This window comes from Globicephala melas, chromosome 9, assembly GCF_963455315.2.
Source record: "Globicephala melas chromosome 9, mGloMel1.2, whole genome shotgun sequence".
Lineage (NCBI taxonomy): Eukaryota > Metazoa > Chordata > Mammalia > Artiodactyla > Delphinidae > Globicephala > Globicephala melas.
Genome location: NC_083322.1, coordinates 13,578,734 through 13,598,722, shown reverse-complemented (window position 1 = coordinate 13,598,722; position 19,989 = coordinate 13,578,734). Strand labels below are relative to the sequence as shown.

General features: G+C 36.7%; 1 protein-coding gene across 2 annotated transcripts in view; it reads right to left on the bottom strand.

Annotated features, from left to right (window-relative positions):
- The window catches only part of KDM7A (lysine demethylase 7A), a 123,003-nt gene that overhangs the window by 28,016 nt on the left and 74,998 nt on the right, over positions 1 to 19,989 (bottom strand). For both annotated transcript variants that reach the window (XM_060305236.1, XM_030853989.2), the window contains 6 exons: positions 15,987 to 16,072; positions 10,465 to 10,582; positions 7,170 to 7,330; positions 4,978 to 5,119; positions 4,507 to 4,693; positions 3,134 to 3,296 (listed from right to left, as the gene is read on the bottom strand). In XM_060305236.1, coding sequence (XP_060161219.1) covers positions 3,134 to 3,296; positions 4,507 to 4,693; positions 4,978 to 5,119; positions 7,170 to 7,330; positions 10,465 to 10,582; positions 15,987 to 16,072 — 857 coding nt within the window. The remainder of the gene's footprint in view (positions 1 to 3,133; positions 3,297 to 4,506; positions 4,694 to 4,977; positions 5,120 to 7,169; positions 7,331 to 10,464; positions 10,583 to 15,986; positions 16,073 to 19,989) is intronic.

Below are 19,989 nucleotides of genomic sequence, written 5' to 3'. Positions count from 1 at the left end.
AAAGATTTTACTCTGAGACAAGTCAAATCTGGTTAGAGTGAGGCAAGCGCGTTTTCATTAAATGAACAACGGGACTGGCTGGACGCTTTGCCTCCCTAGTGTCATCCTGAAACAAGTGTCCTTAGGGACCAAGCAGAGGAGGATCAATGGAACTCAACCTGGGACCTTCCTCTAAGAAAGAAAAAGTAGATCACCCACATTTCATTAGGCAGGGTTATGGTCCTATAAATATAAATGCTGGCAATCAAAATGATATTTTCCCACAAAGTCAAAATGTTTTCCCATAAAAATGTTTTCAAAGTGAGGCTCATTTCTGAGATGATGCTAAACTTTTGAAAGAAAGGTCCGTAGACTGAACATAAAGACTTCATATAAACATAAATCAATATACACACATACGTTTGCATGTAAAAGTTGACTGTTAAAATAGACAGATCCCATTTTCCTTATACTTTTCATATTCTGATCCCTCATTGTGCTGTAACACAATATCAAAAAACTCCTCCCAAGACTGGCTTTCAAGTGGTGACCACGTGTGTGCTCAAAGGCCTTGAGCTTGACCCTGAAATCACAAATTTGAAGTCTCTGCTGGCTTCAAATTCTGTAGATCAGTGGTCCTCAATGGAGGCAGTACCACCTGTAGAGTGTGATCTAGACAGTTTGGTGGGCTTTTTTTGGTCACAGTGATCAGGAGGCACTACTGTCATTTTGCGAGCGGGAGCCAGGGATGCAACATGCAGGACAGTTCCACACAGTAAGAAATTGTCCTCCATTAGTCAGCACTTTCAAATTTCTGCTGGGCATTCAGATAGGTGCAAAATCTGTTATTAACTGTCTGAGCCCAGAAACTATAACTCCATTCATATGAAACAAGGATCTTTTGCATGGTTTTGGCACAATTTTCTAGGAATATAACTAGGTAGCCTGTAAACTGAAGGAAGTGTATCAGTTGCCAACTACCTTGGGGGGGAAAAAAAAAATCACACTATCTACGGCAGCAGTTCTTCAAATGTGGTCCCCAGACCAGCAGCACCAGCCTTAGCTGGGAACTTGTTAGAAATGCATATTCTCAGGTCCACCCCAGAGCTACTGAATCAGAACCGCTGGGGTTAAGGCCCAGCACTCTGCGTTTTAATAAGCCCTCCAGGTGATTCTGATGGTCAATGAAGTTTGAGAACCATTAATCCACACCAGAGCTACAGACTTTGAACTACCAATTACACGCCTGTACTGGTTAGCTGGCCTGTGCATCATCCTGACTTCTAATGCTGCTGTGCCTGAGCAGGGACATTGTAAAATGGTGTATTATTATAAATTACTTTTAATTTCCTCTTTATATTCTAATTAGGTCATTACATCAATGGGGGGGAATTACTGGTGCAGGAGGTTATATTAATGATAAATGTGAATTCAAGATTTTTGAAGTGGGCATAACAAAATATCTGTCATAAGAGGGAGCTTTGGGGGGCTTTAAGGGAGGGGCTTTAAGGGAGGAGCTTAGCCCATTCACAGTGAAAGTACTGATACGTATCTAGATTTATAAATTCTGATAGTTCCAGGCATTGATTCATTCATTTGCTCAACACATACTTCTTCTTATATACTCCAGAGGCAAGGTAAGAAAGCAGGGCCTGTAACAGATCCTTGCAAACTGTGTAGCCATTAAGGTCACCCAAATCAGAAGAACACAATTCTCAAAACCACTGACCTGGAGAGTCCATACCCTGCATTTAGTCACGTCTCAAAATGACAGACCTGATACCTATGCTTGAGGCTATAGCTAAGGCTGGTACTCAATCCCTTCCTAGGGTCCCTCAAAACAGACTCATTGCCTCCTAACTGCCCCAGGACAGCTGCCCAGATTCTTACAGCAGGCTTGGGCCTTTGACATCAATGTAGAGCTGACCAGTTAAAATTAAAGGGAATTTCATCAAAATTTTATGCAAAGGACATTATCAAGAAAATGAAAAGACAACCCACAGAATGGGAGAAAATATTGCAAATCATATATCTGATAAGGGTCTAGTGTACAGAATATATAAAGAATGCTTACAGCTCAACAATAAAAAGACAACCCAACATAAAAATGGGCAAAGCATTTAGATAGACATTTCTCCAGAGAAGATATACAAATGGCCAATAAGAGAAATGCTCAGCATCATTACTCATTAAGGAAATGCAAATTAAAACCACAATGAGATACAAGTACTTCACACCCACTAGAATGACAAAAATAAAAAAAGATAACTACAGTGTTGGTGAGGATGTAGAGAAATCGGAACACCTGTACATTGCTGGTGGGAATGTAAAATGGTGCAGCCACTAGGAAAACAGTTTGGCAGTTCCTCAAAAAGTTAAACATCATTAAACCATATGACCCAGCAATTCCACTACTAGGTATATATAACCAAGGGAAATGAAAACAAACCTGCACACAAAAACTTTCACACAAATGTTCAAAGCAGCACTATTCGTAAGAGCCAAAAAGTGGAAACAACCCAAATGTCCATCAACTGATGAAGGGATAAATGAAATGTGGTACATCCATGCAATGGAATATTATTTGGCCACAAAAGGCAATGAAACACTGACATGGGCTACAACATGGATGAGCCTAGTAAACATGATGCTAACTAAAAGAAGCTAGATACAAAAGGCCACGTATTATATATGAAATGCCCCAAACAGGCAGATCCGCAGAGACTGAAAGCACACTAGTGGTTGCTAGGGGCTCAGAGGGGGGGAAATGTGGAGTGACTGCTAATTGGCATGGGGTTTCTTTTTGAAGTGATGAAATGTTCTGGAATTAGATAGGGGTAGGGTTGCACAGCCCTGTTAATCTACTAAAAACCATTGAATTGTACACTTTAAAAGGGTGAGGATTATGGTAGATGAATTTTTCTAAATAAAAATAAAAGTGAAGGCAAATGACATAAAACACAATGCCAAAACGAGTCCTGACTACAAGAGAAGCCCTCTAAGGCACAAAGAAGTGAGAAGTCCAAGATCAGAATCATCGCTCGGGCTACGCGAAACTACTTTCCAAACACATTAAGGTCAGAGATTTCAATCAAAAGCTGACTCCGTGTGATGAGTATCCACTATGGGGAGCGGGATGGGATTAAAACCTTACCTGTAGGAACAAATAAGGTATGTCCCTGCTTTACCACACATTTGTAGCATTTATCCACCTTATCTCCAAAGAACACTTCACTCTGGGTCACAGATGAACTCCAAGATTCATAGAGTGCCAAATTGTCATCTGTTGGCTTTATCAAATAAAAAACCTTCTCGCCCTAGGAGGAAGTAATCACACTATTTTTGAAAAAGGAAATGCCATTCTAGGATGGCCTATATTGATGTAATTTCCCAATACAATGTTCTAAATTAAATTAGATAATTATCAGATTTTTTTAAGGCTCAAAAAGACATATTTCACATACCTGATCAATAGCTATTGCCCTTAATAAGCATCTTCAAAGGAGCTAAGGCTCCCGTCTCAAATACGACAAGGGGTCAATAAAGCAGGGATGGAGAAATAGTTACGAGAGAGGAGGGTAAAGCATCACAAACATCCTACTGATCTCATTTTCAAGGTAGAGAAGTAAATACATGTTAATAGGCCCCAGGTTACAGAGGGTCATCTCTGCAAACTTTGCCCTTTCTCCTAAGACATATAATAATACAATTATTTTTAAAGATCTGTGAATAAACTTTCTTTAATGAACTAACCCTTTGCTTTCTCACGGAGGAAAGGAAGAGGAGCTCAAGGGCACAGCAACAAACATAGTCCAGAGCATTGCTGATGCACAGGCATGTGATACTGACGAAGATTTGGCTCTAGATCAGCACTGCCCGAAAGAACCTTCTGTGACGATGGAAATGCTCTATATCTGTGCTACCCAATATAGCAGTTATGAGCCCTATGTGGCTACTGAGCACCTGAAATGGGGTAGTGCAAATGCGGAACTGAATTTTAAATTATATTTAATTATTTAAATGTAGCCACATGTGCCGAGTGGCTACTGTACGGAATAGCACAGTTCTAGATAAAGCAAGGTGAATATAAGCTCCTGAGGAGAATTCGTATTTGTATGGGCATTCCTGACTTATCCAACTAGCTGGCTTTAGCCTCACCTTAAGGTCAGAAGCAATTATTACTATAATTTTGCTCCTTCTCAGGTATTAGATTCAGGGATTAACTGCTAACTGACTAGGGGGAAGAAGAAACAAAAAGAGACAAAAGGCTAAAAGAGATTAATTTATAAGATGGGGGCAAAAAAAGGGAATCTATATAAATTAAGAATTCATGGCTCCTCCATTACTTGGGATTAAAAAAAGAAAATCATAATGCTTCTTTAAGTATTTAAAATGATAGCTCCCACTGAAAAAGTACAAAACACTTCCCTCTTTACAAACGTCATTTATAGCAAATGAATATACCCATGGAAAAATAAGACTGTACGTTTTTGTGATTAAGTGAACAAAGAAATACCCCAAGCTTACCCAGAGGACATGGTACCAAACTGAAGTCCCACCAAAGTCAATGTGGAAATCTGTGTAGCTGTCTTGAACTCCCATTAAGCAGTATTTCTGAACAAATGGCTTGGGAAAGACTGAATCATCAGGCCAATAATTTTCCACCCAGGAAAGTTTTCTGGCTATATCAGGAACCTCCACCAATTCAGACATCCTTTAAAAAAACAAACACACACATACACACACACCCACATCATGCAAATTAAAACTTCTTAAAATTTCATCTCCCATTTCAACCCAAACCAAGAAATTAACTGGAACTCACAGCTAACAGCAATACTTAAAGTCTGAGGGTACCAAAGCAAAATTTAGAACACAGCTATATCACTGGACCACTTTAGAAGTCACAGTTACGTTTTTTACTAAAAGAAATTCATCATTTAACTACATTTTAGCTAACACTCAGAAGGCTAAACCAAAACGTCCAGAACTACTCACTTTGTATCTGAAAATTCAAGGCTGATCACATTTAACACTTTTGGTCTGTTAGGATTCATGAAGTATTTAACATAATTGTGAAGTGTCATTTTGCTGTCTGCCTGCCTTGCCACATCAATGACATCTATCACTTTGTCACCACCTGCAGAGAAAAATTATAGTCTTATTATTGCGCTTAAGAATTTCATCAATAGACGCCCTACACAAAAATATTTTAAAGACTATATTTACTTGTATGATAATTAAGCCATCTATAAAAACTGTATAGCCTAGACAAAGATTCTTCCTATACTTTTTAAGTCCAACTGGAACTTTTGAACAAAGGGATGACTTTTGAAAGAAAGAATAAAGCAATTAAGACAGAGCTGCATAATTAACACTGAGTGTAAAAAGTTATATGTTTACAAAGCTTTCTACACACCAATGATTTCTTGTGCAGCTCACGACAAAAATGCATATTACATTGGTAGGTAACAACTGTGCCGCATTCCTCATGCATAAAATAAGGGGACTGACTTTCCCCTTTCACTTCTTTAACACCTAAGATTCTGAGTCCATCATTTTGGGAAACCAATCGGTCATTGGGGAATTAGTGAACAAATTAACCAGGACAAACAATTTCTGCTTGCCTGGTAGTGTCTTCTCTTCTAATATTCTGCTTCAAGAAAAAAATGAGTGGTTAGGAAGCAAAAACCAGTTCATATTAGGGCCTGTGAAATGCGTTCTGAATTGGGATTAATTTACAATTTTCCTATAAAATCATGAGGTATTGCTTGCTCAACACTGCATCACCCTAAAAAGCATAATTAGTTTTACAATGTCCTGTAGGATAAGGTGAAATTCAAAATATGGCAATACTTAATCTGAAATAGGAAACAAGTGACATTTTCTTACTTTAATGTAACTTTATATAAGTTAAGAAAGTATTGCTAAATAGACTATTTTATACTTACGAGGCAAAACAATTCTGTTAACTGAAGCATTCTGCAGTACTAAAAAGTTAGCTATCAAGTACTATGAACGTTTTTCCTACACTTATACTACACTAGCCATTTACTTTACAGTGCTATCCATGTAAACAGGTTTAGGTGAAACCTCAGCCTCATCCTCTAATTTATCAAATAATTCAAAACTAGCTGAATGTGAAGTCAGACAATTTAATTGGATTCCTCAGTGAAACAATTATCAATGTCAACCAATGGATCAATAAAGGGACAAGTTCTCAGATACTTCATGCTCAGGAGATAACATACTCTAAAGAATAGACAGTTTGAGTCAAGATAGATTTGAGATCTAATCCTCAAATAATCTCTGTTTTGTTGACAAGGAATGAGACCTACATAGAGTCAGCTTTATCTCTAAATACCCTGATGCGAATGAAAAAAGTGACTGAAAATGTCAACAATATTGCAACAGGTGAAGGGTCTTCCACCTTGTTTCTTATACCTTTCCGGGCCTCAATATAAAAAATTAGGTCCAGGCATCGTTAAATGGCAGTATCACCAAGTCATCTATATAAAAACAGGTTTGAAAGTGAGCTCCTCTTTTTCACAGCCTTTCTCTAGGCAGCAGGAGGTCACTAAAGCAGGATCCAGAGATCTTGTACCTGAATGCTGCTACAGAGGCCTAGAACCACCCCGATTTCCCAAAGTCTTCTTCCTCAGTCTGCAGCTACCCCTCCATAATAACTGTTCCTAAGCAAGTATCAGGAAATTTTTTTTTTTTTTGCGTTACGCGGGCCTCTCACTGTTGTGGCCTCTCCCGTTGCGGAGCACAGGCTCTGGACGCGCAGGCTCAGCAGCCATGGCTCACGGGCCCAGCCGCTCCGCGGCATGTGGGATCTTCCTGGACCAGGGCGCGAACCTGTGTCCCCTGCATTGGCAGGCGGACTCTCAACCACTGCGCCACCAGGGAAGCCCGTATCAGTAAATTTGATGACAACAACAACAACAAAAGCAGTAGGATGAGGCAGAGTAAATAAAAATATGCAAAATGTTTTTTTCTGTCTTTCTGAATGTAATTCTGCTGAGAAAAAAATAGTTTTCAACATAGATAATACTGAATTTCACTTTTCCTGACCCAGAAACGGAACTAAAGTAACATCTCTTCATTCAACTTTTAGTATTTTTAGGATAATACCAATTTCACTTTTACCATGTTTTCCCAAGTAATTAAAGGAATCAAGTTCGTACCTACATAACGTTCCACGTCCATAACAGAAAAAGTAGGTGGAGGGAGCCTGAGTCCTAGATCATCTAATTTGGGGACCATAATAGGGACTTCAAATCCATGTTTCTCCAGGTATCTTTGTGTCAGCTGGCTGCCATGCATCTTTACAATGATTTCATCGGCACTAAGGAAAGCATAAGAGTAACATGTCATCTCTGTTGATAAGTTCAGTTAAGAAAGATAATCTGGTAATGGGTTAATTCATATACTATATTATTATCTACATCAGTGGTTCTCAACCTATCATACCTAATTCTCCTTTTTATAACAAATGTTTTATAAAGCCCCTTTTAGTATTCTAAAGTAAAAGTCATAGATAATTACTTCAATCTACATATAATTGGAAAAATATATATGTATTATATAAAATGCCTTAACTATAACAAGAGAAAAAACAAATTAGTTTCCAGCAAAATACGTATTTCAATATGTAAATGTTCAGGTAAACAACACTAGAAAATATAACAGAATAATAGGATGCTTACAATCGACTGTAACGAGTGGCTGGATTTAAAAGTAACAAGATCAGAAGCCACTCAACACAAGCTGCATAGAAAACCAGAAGAGCAAAAGGGAGGGGGTACAGTAGAATAAAAGCTGGTTAGGATAAGTAAAAACAGACCAGATTTTATCTGGCTATAAAAGTCTACACAAATATTTGTTAGCCATTGCAAAGTCTCACCAGACACAGAACAATTCACGTTGTCCTGCACACTGGGGGATGACTAGCGTCTGTCGTCCCTACTCTTTGAGACAATGTCCAAATGCCCCAACTGAGAACTCCTGGTTTCAAAGGTCTGCTATCACCAGTATTTAATAAATTTTAACATGCAGTCACCTTAAGCCACTAAAGAGGGTTGCTGAACCTCCAGCTGCCCTCTTTGATGATTAACACATTCTAGGCATTACACTTAAGTGTGGTTTGTCCCTTTTCACTATCCCCTATCTAACCACAAATCAAAGATCTCTTTAAATGGGGATATTCTAGATTTTATCTTCCAACTGCTCACAGAATGCAGCTGCTATACATTCAAAGTTAAGTGCAACACTTGCATCATAGGTTAAACACAACAGTTTCCATTTATACAGTCAGATCTTAACAGTCTTGATGTCATCTGTAGCCTAGGTGTCAAGGAGAAGACAGGAGAAACTGGGTCTCTGAATTACTGAGCTCAGATCTTCCCACCTTCTCAATAACAGAAGGTCAGTTTAAGGCCTAAAAAAATCAAGACAGACTTTTCTTGGATAGTCTTGTAAGTGGAGGGCTCAGAGCTCCTTCACCTGACTCACTGAGTTCTGTACTGCCTTTTATTTTCCTCATAAGCATCCACAAGTGTTCCTTCTTCCCCAACCTCTGAGAATTTAACAATTCCTTAAACTCCAACCTAAGGGAGAATCTTAAATCACTTGTACTCCTCCATCTTAAATGTCTGGTGCTTTACCTCCCCCCATTGATCAAAAATATGTAGATACAAGTGCTTAAAAATACAGGCACATCATTACTTACAAGAGGAAAAAACTGGACACAAACTAAACATACACCATAGTGGGACGGTTAAGTAAATTACGGGATATATATACATACACACAACACACACACACACAATTGCATACTACACAGCAGTTAAGGAGTGAGGTAAATTTGTGTATACATACAGAAAGATACCTATTAAACATAACAGTAAAAAAAGCAAGTTGCACAACATATGCATAATGTAACCCCATTTTATTTTTTAAAATTAGATGTATATATACATCCATACACCTATACACATAAATGTTTTAAAAGTTATCATTTATGTAAAAAAGGGTCTCAAAAGACTTTGTCTTAAAGTGGGGGGGTCGGGGTAGATAGTTGGAGTTCACTTTATTTTATACACTTCTATATTAATCACATTAAGTATGTATAATTTAGTTAATTATTGTCACCCTGCCACAGTTTTAAATGATGTGGAGGTTTATGGAGTTACATTAAATAAAACCAAAGACCTTTAACTAGTGGTGAGTACAGTGTGGACACTTGTGACCGCCTCTGGAACCTGCTCACATCTGTGTTTAATACTTCGGCCGAGAAGCCACGGGACTCACTGGGCCAGGACTTTTAACACTACACTTTTGGGTTACAAACCTATTTTAAAAAACGAAAGCTAAGGCTCCTCTCCCTGAAAAATTCACATTCACATGTCAACATGTCAACTGTTTACACAATTTTAGGAAACTCACAAGCCTCTCTGAAGCCAGCCCATAGAGCCTGGCTGAAAACTCTGGCCCGGGGCTCCAAATCAATCAATGAAAATAAACAGACATTTCTCCAATGACTTTGAAACTCATAAAGGAGAATATCTGAGAATAAGGCCTTTAATATCACAAAAATCACGTGGCGATCACTGTGTTTCATTTTTTTTTTTTCTCCCAGTACGTGAGGGAGCCAACAGTAGCTGCTTATCATTTATGTTTCTGTTTAAGGGAGGGGAACGGCCAGGTATCCTAAAGACTATGACAAAATAGGAAGGGTTTTATAGTTACATGATCTAAAATAATTCCATAATAGGCTGCAGGTGATATTGTGATTGAAATTTAAATTGTGCTTCCCCTTTTTAACAAGCCTGGATATGATCTCGTGTAAAAAGCCTATTAAGCATTATCACTTTAAATAGATGTCAGGCAGCGAGTAGGAAATGATCTAAATTAGCATGGTTAAATGCTGTAAAATGCTTTTGACATTTGTTCTTTGAGCCACAGATAACTCAAATACTTTCCATTATCCTTAAAAAAAATAAAAAAGCCTAGTCCTGTTGCCACCAGAGGCTAAGCAATGGTTGTGGGGACTTCTGGCAGACGTAGGGTGGAGGCAGATAGGAAAATAACATAAGAAAAAAAGCAGAGTATGAAAACAGGTGTAAGAGAGGTGAAGGAGAAAGAGAAGCAGCAGCTGCACAACATAAGGAACGAAGCACAGGAATAAGTGCCTTAGATCAGTGTCTTTCAAACTTTTTGGACTGAGACCTACAGTTAAATACATTTTTACCCAGTAGTCCAGTACACATGCACATAACAAAGTTTCCATGAAACTATGCTTATTTACTCCTATTACTTGCAATGTACCAATATTTTCTATTCTGTTTTATTTTCAAAAAGTAAAAAACTGATTAAGAATAATAATGGCTTGCAACCTGAAGTTTGAACACGCTCCTTTAGATAATGTCACCTTATTGGGTAACATTCTTAAATGTTCTTTGGTCATAACAGGTTTCCTACCTTGGGAAGACTCGAGAACGTAATTCCTTCACAAAAGTTCTAGTTCCAGCCTGCACTGGTTTGGAACCATCATCAATTTCTGTGTAGTCGTGCCTGTGCCAGTTCCTCCTCTTTTTCACTGGATTTTTAGAAGATTAAAAAAAGAAAGCATTTTTGTAACTGGTGGTACTACGTACTTTCTATAATCAATTATAGTCTATATAATCAGAAACAACAATGGTCAAGTACAATAATACATTTTTTAATACATTTCTAAGGCTGAAGAAGTAAAATTTAATGCTGCAATTATAGGCAATTAACTGTGGGTTTTAAAAATTCTTTTTATTTCAAAAATGATTTTAAAATTAAATCAACAAATTCAAATTAGCAGATTGAGCCTTTTATAATATCCACATTTACACATATAAAATCTCACAATTATTTAAAATCATGATTTTCACTAGAACATTAGGTCATGATACGATTTTTATGGATCATCCACATCATCCCCTCAGGACAGGGCCTCTGATCCCACAGCAAAATCTATTTCAACAGCACAGTTCCCTTCTCTGTTATGTCAAGATTTATTCCCAAAATAAGCATGGTTACACTGACACGGAGAATAGCAGGTGACTGCGTCATAGCGAAAGGAGGACAATTAAGATGACAGAATATATAACCTCTGGTCAGATCTAACACTCAGGTCCCGTGATTCAACAGCTCTGGGAGGCTACAATCTTTTTTTTTTTAATTTATTTTTCATTTATTTATTTTTGGCTGCATTGGGTCTTTGTTGCTGTGTGTGGGCTTTCTCTAGCTGCAGCGAGCGGGGGCCACTCTTCGTTGCAGTGTGCAGGCTTCTCATTGCGGTGGTTTCTCCTGTTGCAGGGCACGGGCTCTAGGCGCGCAGGCTTCAGTAGTTGTGGCTTGAGGGCTCTAGAGCGCAGGCTCAGTAGTTGTGGCGCATGGGCCTAGTCGCTCCGCGGCATGTGGATCTTCCGGGACCAGGGCTCGAACCCGTGTCCCCCGCACTGGCAGGCAGATTCTTAACCACTGCGCCACCAGGGAAGCCCCGGAGGCTACAATCTTGAATAAGCAGAGCAACCAAAATCAGGACACTTGGCTTTGACTCCTAGTTTAGTCATAACTTGCTCTGCAACCTCGGGCAAATCTCTTTAACGTGTCTGGGTCCAGTTTCCTCAATGTGGAAATGAAGGGAATGAGTACAGTTTTTCAGACTGTGTTGAGGAACCCTTAATAAAAGGGAAGATGGAGAAGAGGTTGAGGTAGGAGCTCTGGACCTCATTCCTCTTTCCCCCAGAGGGGCACCACCTACATGTCTTTTGTGTGGTATCAATGTAAGATTTCAGTTTTACTGTTTTTTTTCTTTTAAGTTTGAAAATCACTTTTAAGCCTAAAACCTCCATGATTCTGGGAAATGTACTGATGTCTATAACTTACTTAGAATGAATCAAAAAATAAGGTGGATAGACAGTGGGATCGTTACACAGACAGATATGAGATAAAGCAAGTAATATAAAATATTAATAGTGGAATCTAGATGGTGGGTTTAGAGGTACTCGCTGTAAAATTCTTTCAACTTTTCCTGTATGTTTGAAGATTTTCATAATAAAACCTTGGGGGAAGGACACAACTCTATGAGTCTAAGTTATTTCAAATCCTTCACTTTACAAAGATCATAATAATAAAATAATGCTGGATCCTCATATGGATAAGAAGTCACACTAAATAATCAATAGGGGTGGAAATCAGGCTTATTCATATCTAAGAGTCTAAAACAAGATTCTCAAGTAATTTATGGCAGTCAGACCCCCAAGATGGAAGAGAGTAAATCCCGTTTTTTAAAAATGTCACGGAAAAACTGACAATCATTAAGCAACCTTCCTAGAAAATGCCATTAAGGTGTCCTTTGTGTGTTACTATTTTTTTTTTCTCACTTAAAATCAATTCTAAAATTCAAGGGTATTTCATTCCAGGCTTTTTTTTTCCTACAAATATATAGATACATAACCCCATTTTATTTTCAACTGGGATCATAATGTTTATCCTGCTTACCTTTCTTATCATGGGCATTTTCTCCTTATTAAATATTCAAAAACAATTTAAAGGCAGCCTAGAATTTTAAGATGTAAATGTAGATGCATCTTTAAATAAAGATGAAATTAATATTTATATACATAAATCTGTTTCTTGCTATATATTGCAAACCTGCCTCCAGAAAAGTGGTAACTCACTCACATTCTTACCAATATATATGAGCAGCCTATTTGAAAAGCCCCAGGTCAACAGTGGGAGGGAGGGAGGGAAAAAGAGGGAGAAAGAACAGACTGCCTATTTGAAAATAAACAATGATGTTACACTGTTTTAATTTTCATTTTGGCGAAATAGATTAGAATTCAAACAGATTTGGGATTGGACAGCTATGGGTTCAAACTCCAGCTCTGCCAAATAGCTACATGAAAGACCTAGTAAGATAATTTTTCTCACATCAAGGTGTTACAAATATCAAAGGAGATAACATAGGTCTAGTTTTTCTTAGCATAGTGCCTGGGGCAACCAATATGCTGACAATTACTTCTCTTTTCTTTTAAATGTGCTGACTTGCAGGATTTTAACAGAAGGCTACACTGTCCTCTTGGGCCAACATCCTTAACACATAAAATCAGTCGCTGCAAGAGCTGACTGAATTTCTTAAAGGAAGGAGGCCAGTGAAAGAACATTTTAATAGTGGTCATAGGGAATGGAGAGAGAATTTTGAGTTTAGAGTGCATGTGCCTGAGGAGCACTGAGAATATGTGTTTAAGTATCAGGCTGGTTTTTTTGACACTGGACCTCGAACAGAGTTCTTAATTCCCATTAAGAAGGTAAAGTCTAAATTCACCATATTTATGGATATTAGACTGTCTCAATGGTATCTGTAGTAAGGATTCCTGGGGAGCTCTCAAAGAAACAGGAAATCGTTGGTGGCAAGCAGAAGAGGCTTAAGACCAAAAGGTATGACCCAAATTAGGGGCGAGGGTGAGGGGTGAGGAGCAGTGGAGCCTTAAATCAAGATAAAACAGATTCCTGGATCTTGGGCATTTTCCTAAAGGGTACTTAGAGTTGGACTTTTGCCCAGAAGACAGCCAATGCCTGATCTTATGTTATTCAAGGAAGAGAAGCATATGTAGGGGCAAGTAACAGTCAAGTTTCCCTCTGAAGTGTTGTTATTCAAAGTGCAGGTCATGATCCATTACGGGTTGTGAAATCAATTTAGTGAGCATGACAAGCTTTTAAAAAAATTAAATCATATAGGAAAAAAGAAAATAGAGTGCATTACATTTAGTAGTGTTTTCTTTTCTTTAAGGTTTTTTTTTTTTTATGTGGACCACTTTTAAAGTTTTTATTGAATTTGTTACAATATTGCTTCTGTTTTATGCTTTGGTTTTTTGGTTGTGAGGCATGTGGGATCTTAGCTCCCCGACCAGGGATCGAACCCACACCCCCTGCATTGGAAGGTGAAGTCTTAACCACTGGACCGCCAGGGAAGTCCCTGCAACAGTGTTTTAAACACTACATTATTCTGATTCATAGTAACCCCTTTAACATTTCATGGAAATTAAATTCAAATTATTTCATTTTGGGGTTATTTACTTAAATTCTAAATTGAAACATACATTTTAGTTCTGTTTCCCTTCTTGACATAACAACCCAGTATTATTTATTTCCTCAAAGAATTACACTTGGTCAATAATTACTTCAAGTTATATACTACATACTTCAGTGCTACACAAAATAAGAACCTTTAAAAACATTTATATTAACAAATTAGTCAATTACACATGTAACAATTCTACCAATTTGCTAACCTCAAATTTTATACTGCGTAACTAACAAAAAGGATAATCTGTATTTTACAAAAAAATATTTTAATACATTCATATAGCTTAATTTGTTAGATCTCTTAGAAAGAAACTGATAAATTATTAATATTTCTAACAAAACAGATTAAGCAGTCAGCTGCTCCTAAGTCTCTTCTGAAAAAATCACTTGCCCATAACCGCAGAACAAAATCTCTATTTTAAAAAAGTATTAGGAAAAAGGCTGCATTCAAAATAAAGAGGTTGTATAGGCTACCTACATCTGACCCAAGCGTGTATCAAGGTATGTTCGGGAAAAGCTCAGTTCTAAAATGACTAAGTCTACAGTTTTTCTCTTTAATTTTATGAACACAAAAAAGCTAGCATGCAGTCTAAATTTTTAAGAAAAGAAATAGTTACAATCCAAAGGCTTTAAAATCTCTTCTCTACTCTCATATTTGTACAACAATTAATACTCGCATCTATTCCTCTAAAGCATCTGTAAAAGGCTAACAATAATATCGTTTTGTATGTGTTGTTGGTGTACTCCAGAGGACACGTGAGCTTCCCTGCCCATGCCCTCACGCCTCAAGAAGAGTGCAGGCAAAGACTTGGTCTGGCCTCTGCCTTCCGTGGGACGGGGACTGTGGGGAAGTTGCTTCCATCACAGAGGATAGCTGGGCAGAACTCTAGGCCATACGCAACAGCATGACCTAATTCGGACAACAGGAGTAGTACTTTAGCATATCGGTGCCCTAATTTTCTCCTAAAAGTATAATGCACGTGTGTGCATTAAAGCCTTATCCTATACTGTTCACTGTTGCAAATAGTACTGGAAGATTTTTTCTTCTTCTTCCAGTTTTATTGAGATATAATTGACATACAGCCCTGAATAAGTTTAAGTTATACAGCATAATGATCTGACTGACACACATCATGAAATGATGACCACAGTAAGTTTAGTGAACATCCATCATCTCGTGTAGATACAATAAGTGAAATAGGAAAAAAAAATTTTTTCCTGTGATGAGAACTCTTAGGAGCCACTTTCTTAACAACTTTCATAAAGAACATACAGCAGTGTTAATCATATTTAACATGTTGTACATCCCTAGTACTTATTTATCTTATAACTGGAAGTTTGTACCTTTTGACCACCTTCATCAAATCCTCTCCCCCATCCCTGCTTCTGGTAACCATAAATCTGACCTCTTTTTCTATGAGTCTGTTTATTTGTCTTTGAAACATAAATGACCAACAACACTGTGTTAGTTCCTAGCACACAACATACTGATTCAATATTTCTATACACTTCAGAATGATCACTACGATAAGTCTAGTTACCATTCTTTTTTTTTGTAAGTTATAGAGAGAAAAACAGCCAGAATCAGAAAAATTTTACTTTATTGCACTTGGCAAATTGAAAGCTTTGAAAATATGTATTTGAGTTTGGGGGCTTTGCACTGGCAATTAAGAAGGATAGTATTTTTTTCACTTAATGTTTTGACTTGTTAAATAAGTTATTTAATAATTCAAACAAAAACTGTATTCTCAACATCTTCAGAAAAATCTTCCTTATAGTTCTTGGTGGGTATAATATAACTAGTCAGAGTATCATTAAAGTACTGTCATGTACATATTAAGTTCTAAAGTTCAATTTTTATTTAAGCTTCTAGTACTTACTCAAGGAGGAACCATGTAGAACTGCACAGTTGGGACAGTGATATAGGTCAATGTCAACAGCATGATGTTCTTCTACTCCAACACAGCTAAGATAAAGAAAAATAAAGCCAATGTGTAAATAAGGTGAAGATTTTCACTTAACTATAACAGATTGGTTAGAATTTAGCTGAGAAATGTACAACCTCACCAATAAACTTTGTAAAGTACAGAAACACATGCAAGAATAAATTTAATTCTCTTCCTTACATACTTGCTGAATAATTGTGGGGTTGAATATGTGGGAAGTGATTCACTACTAGCAGCAGTAGAGACAGCAGAAGTAACATAATTATAAACCATAAAACCCTCAAACCATTATGTAAATACTACCTGTTATGGACTAAATGTTTGTGTCCCTCCAAAATTCACATGCTGAAGCTGTACACTCCTGTGTGACTGTATTTGTAGATAAGGCCTCTAAGAAGGAAGTAATTAAGGTTAAATGAGGTCATAAGGATTGGAGCCTTAATCCAATAGGATTAGTGTCCCTATATGAAGAGACACCACAGAGCTCACATACCCTCTCTCTCTCCTCTCTTCTCTCTTCCTCTCCTTCTCTCCTCCCTGAGCAGACTAAAACACCACTTAACTTTAAAATATGACTGTCATCAGCAGAGGTGATTAGTAAATTTGGGTAACATCACTGACATGGTGAGAGCACTGAGTCTTAACAGTTCTGCTTTAGGTCTCATATCCCTAATTAACCAGTTAAATTAGTTTGAGGCACTGTATCTGGAATACTCCATATCATGGAGTATACAGCAGCAGCACTTAAATAAAAATAAAGTTTAAGGGGACCACCTAAGAACTGATAAAACTACATAGTGACATCTTGAAAACAGGAGTAGTTCACCAAAGAAAGACCACAGCAGCTTTGCTCACTTCCCAAATAACTTATTAGGGTAAAAATTTATACATGTTTGGACTCCCAAGAAGTTTCAGAACAAAAACACAACCACAACTAGGACTTGAAAAAGAACCAAAGCAGACCTAACACAGAATTTTGGGGCATCAGTTGACAGGTGTAACAGTGGAAGAGAAAATTAGTGAAATGGATGACAGGCATATCATTCAGAATGTAGCAGAGAGAATAAGATGGTGGGAAATACAAACAAGACTGTAAGAACCACAAAGGATAAAATGAAAAAATGTGTAACATACATTTAACCACAGCCTCAGAAGGTAAAGAGAGAATAGGAGTAGAAGCAATATTATGAGCTAACAGTTAAAAATTTGCAGAAATAATGAAAGACACTGATCTCCAGATTTAAGAAACCCAACATATCTCAAGCAGGATGAATAAAAAGTCTACATCTAATCACATCATAGTAAAACTGCAGAAAAACAAAGTCAGAAAATTTCAAAGCCATAAGAAGAAAAAAGCACAGATTACTTGCAAGGATGAGAGACTTCTCAAAGCAATAATGGAAACTGGAACACATTAGAATATCTTACATGTGCTTAAAGAAAATATCTGCTAATCTAAAATATTAACCAAGCGTTCAACATACAGTTAAAATGTGTTTCGGGGAGGGGGGGTAAGTAATTGTACAACCAAAAACTGAGAGTTCACCTCCAGCCAATCCACAGTAAAGAAAATGCCAACAGATGTACTTCTGGCAGAAGGAAGATGATCACAGAGAGGTCTGGGATGCAAGAAAAAACGGAAAAGCTAAGAAAAGTAGAGTAATAAATATGTGGGTAAATTTATACAAACACTGACTACATAAAACAAATAATGTCATGTGAGGTTTAAATATATATACAAAGAGCTAAAACACATGACAATAGCAGCATTTGAGTCAGGAGAGGACAAATGGAGTTACAGGGTCCCAAGGCACTTATACGAGAAGGAAAGAGAAGGTAATGATTACTGTTAGACTTCAATAATAATGAGTTGAGGACCCCTATTATAATTTCTTGGGAGACAACTAAAAGAACAGAAACAGAGAGCATAACTCCCAAACTAGTTGGGGGCAGAGGGTGATTAAAAAGAGGAGGGGAGGAAAAAGAGAAAAAAAAACAAAAAGACTAAAATAAGGTATAAATTCAAATATATCAGTAATTATATTGTATGCAAATGGACTAAATGCTTAAGTTAAAAGACAGATTATATGGCTGGACTTAAACAATACAATTTGCTGGTTATAAGAGACATAAAACAAGGATACATTAAGACTGAAAGTAATAGAATGGGCAAATAAATACCACAAAAATAGTGATCAAAAGAAAGTACAGCTATATTAAGCAACACAGAATCTAAAGCAAAAAATATGAGATAAACATGTTCACTTTATAATGATAAAAATTTCAATTCACCAGGAGGACAAAACAGTAGTGGAGAGTTTGACAATTCTCTCAGTATCTGATAGAATAAACAGGCAAAACAAAAATCTATGAAATATACAAGATTTGAACTGCAGGATTAAAAAAATATGGCCTAATGAACATTTATAGAATCCTACACCCAACATCCAAAAAACACACATTTCTTCTGAAGCACACATGGACCATTCATAACAAGTGATCATACACTGGGCCACAATCAAATTTGAAGGTCTGAAATCAGAAATTCTCTGGCCACAGTTCAAGATAGAAAGCAATGACAAAAAGTTAACTAGAAAATCTTCATGTGTTTAGAAATTAAGAAATAATATTCTAAATAACCTGAGTCAAAAGATAAATCATAATAAAGGCTAAAATTAATGAATTAATAAACATCTACCTCAAAAAAGTTACAGAAAGAATAGCAAAATAAACCTTAAAAATACAGACAGAAGGAAAATCAAAAGAACAGAACTGATGACACGGAAAACAAACATACAATAGAGCACTGAAGCCAAAAATTGATTCCTTGAAAAGACTTGTAAACCTCTAGCAAGTTCAAGAAAAATGAGATAAAACATAAGTAAACAATGGTAGGAATGAAAAGAGAGAGAAAACTATAGATTCTATACATGCTAAATGCAAAAGAGGGTATTTGAACAATTTTATGCTAAAAGATTAAAAAATATAGATAAGTCAGGCAAACCTGGGTCACAAAGAAAAAAAATATTTGAATAGTCCTAAAATTGTTACTTATATTAAAAATTATCCCCCCCTCCAAAAAAAAAAAAAAATCCCAGGCCCAGATGGCCTCACAAGCAAGTTCTAGCAAATATTAAAGGAATAAATAATTCCAATATTATATAAAATTTGCACAAGCAAGTAGGAAAAAAAGACTTACTTTCTAACTCATTTTATGATAGCATGACCTTGATACTAAAACTTGGAAAGGATGATACAAGAAAGGAAAATTATAAGTCACTCTCATTTATGAGCAAAGATGCAAATAGCAAGTTTGGTCTATCTCTGGAATGCAAGGTGGTTTTAACACTAAAAAATTTAATCTATGAAATTTGCTACATTAACAGATTAAAATAAAAAACCATATGACCATTTAAAAAGAAGTAGGACAAGTATTTGATAAAATTCAACATTTATTTATGATTAAAAAGCAAACAAAACCCCTTAGAAAATTAAGACTGCAAGGATACTTCCAAAATCTGGTAAAGGGTACTTATAAAACTCCTATGCAAATAACATGAGAGCAGTCTCTTTGAGATAAGAGCAAGACAAGAATGCCTGATGCTACCACTTCTAATGAAACTTATCCTGCTGTAGTAAAATAAGAAAAAGAACTAAAAGGTATAGAGATTGGAAAAGAAAAAGCAAAGCTGCTACTGCAAATGCTGTGGTTACACATGTAGAAAATGAATCTGTGGATAAATTACAAAAATCAATAAAAAGAAAGGTGGCAAGATACAATACCAGCACATAAAAAGTAATTGTACATCCATATACCAACATTATAAAGCTAAAAAATGAAATAAAACACCATGCACAACTGCAGAAAAAATGTCAAGTATGCTGTAATTTAACAAAAACTATGCAAAGACCCCTTTAAGGAGAATTATAACACATT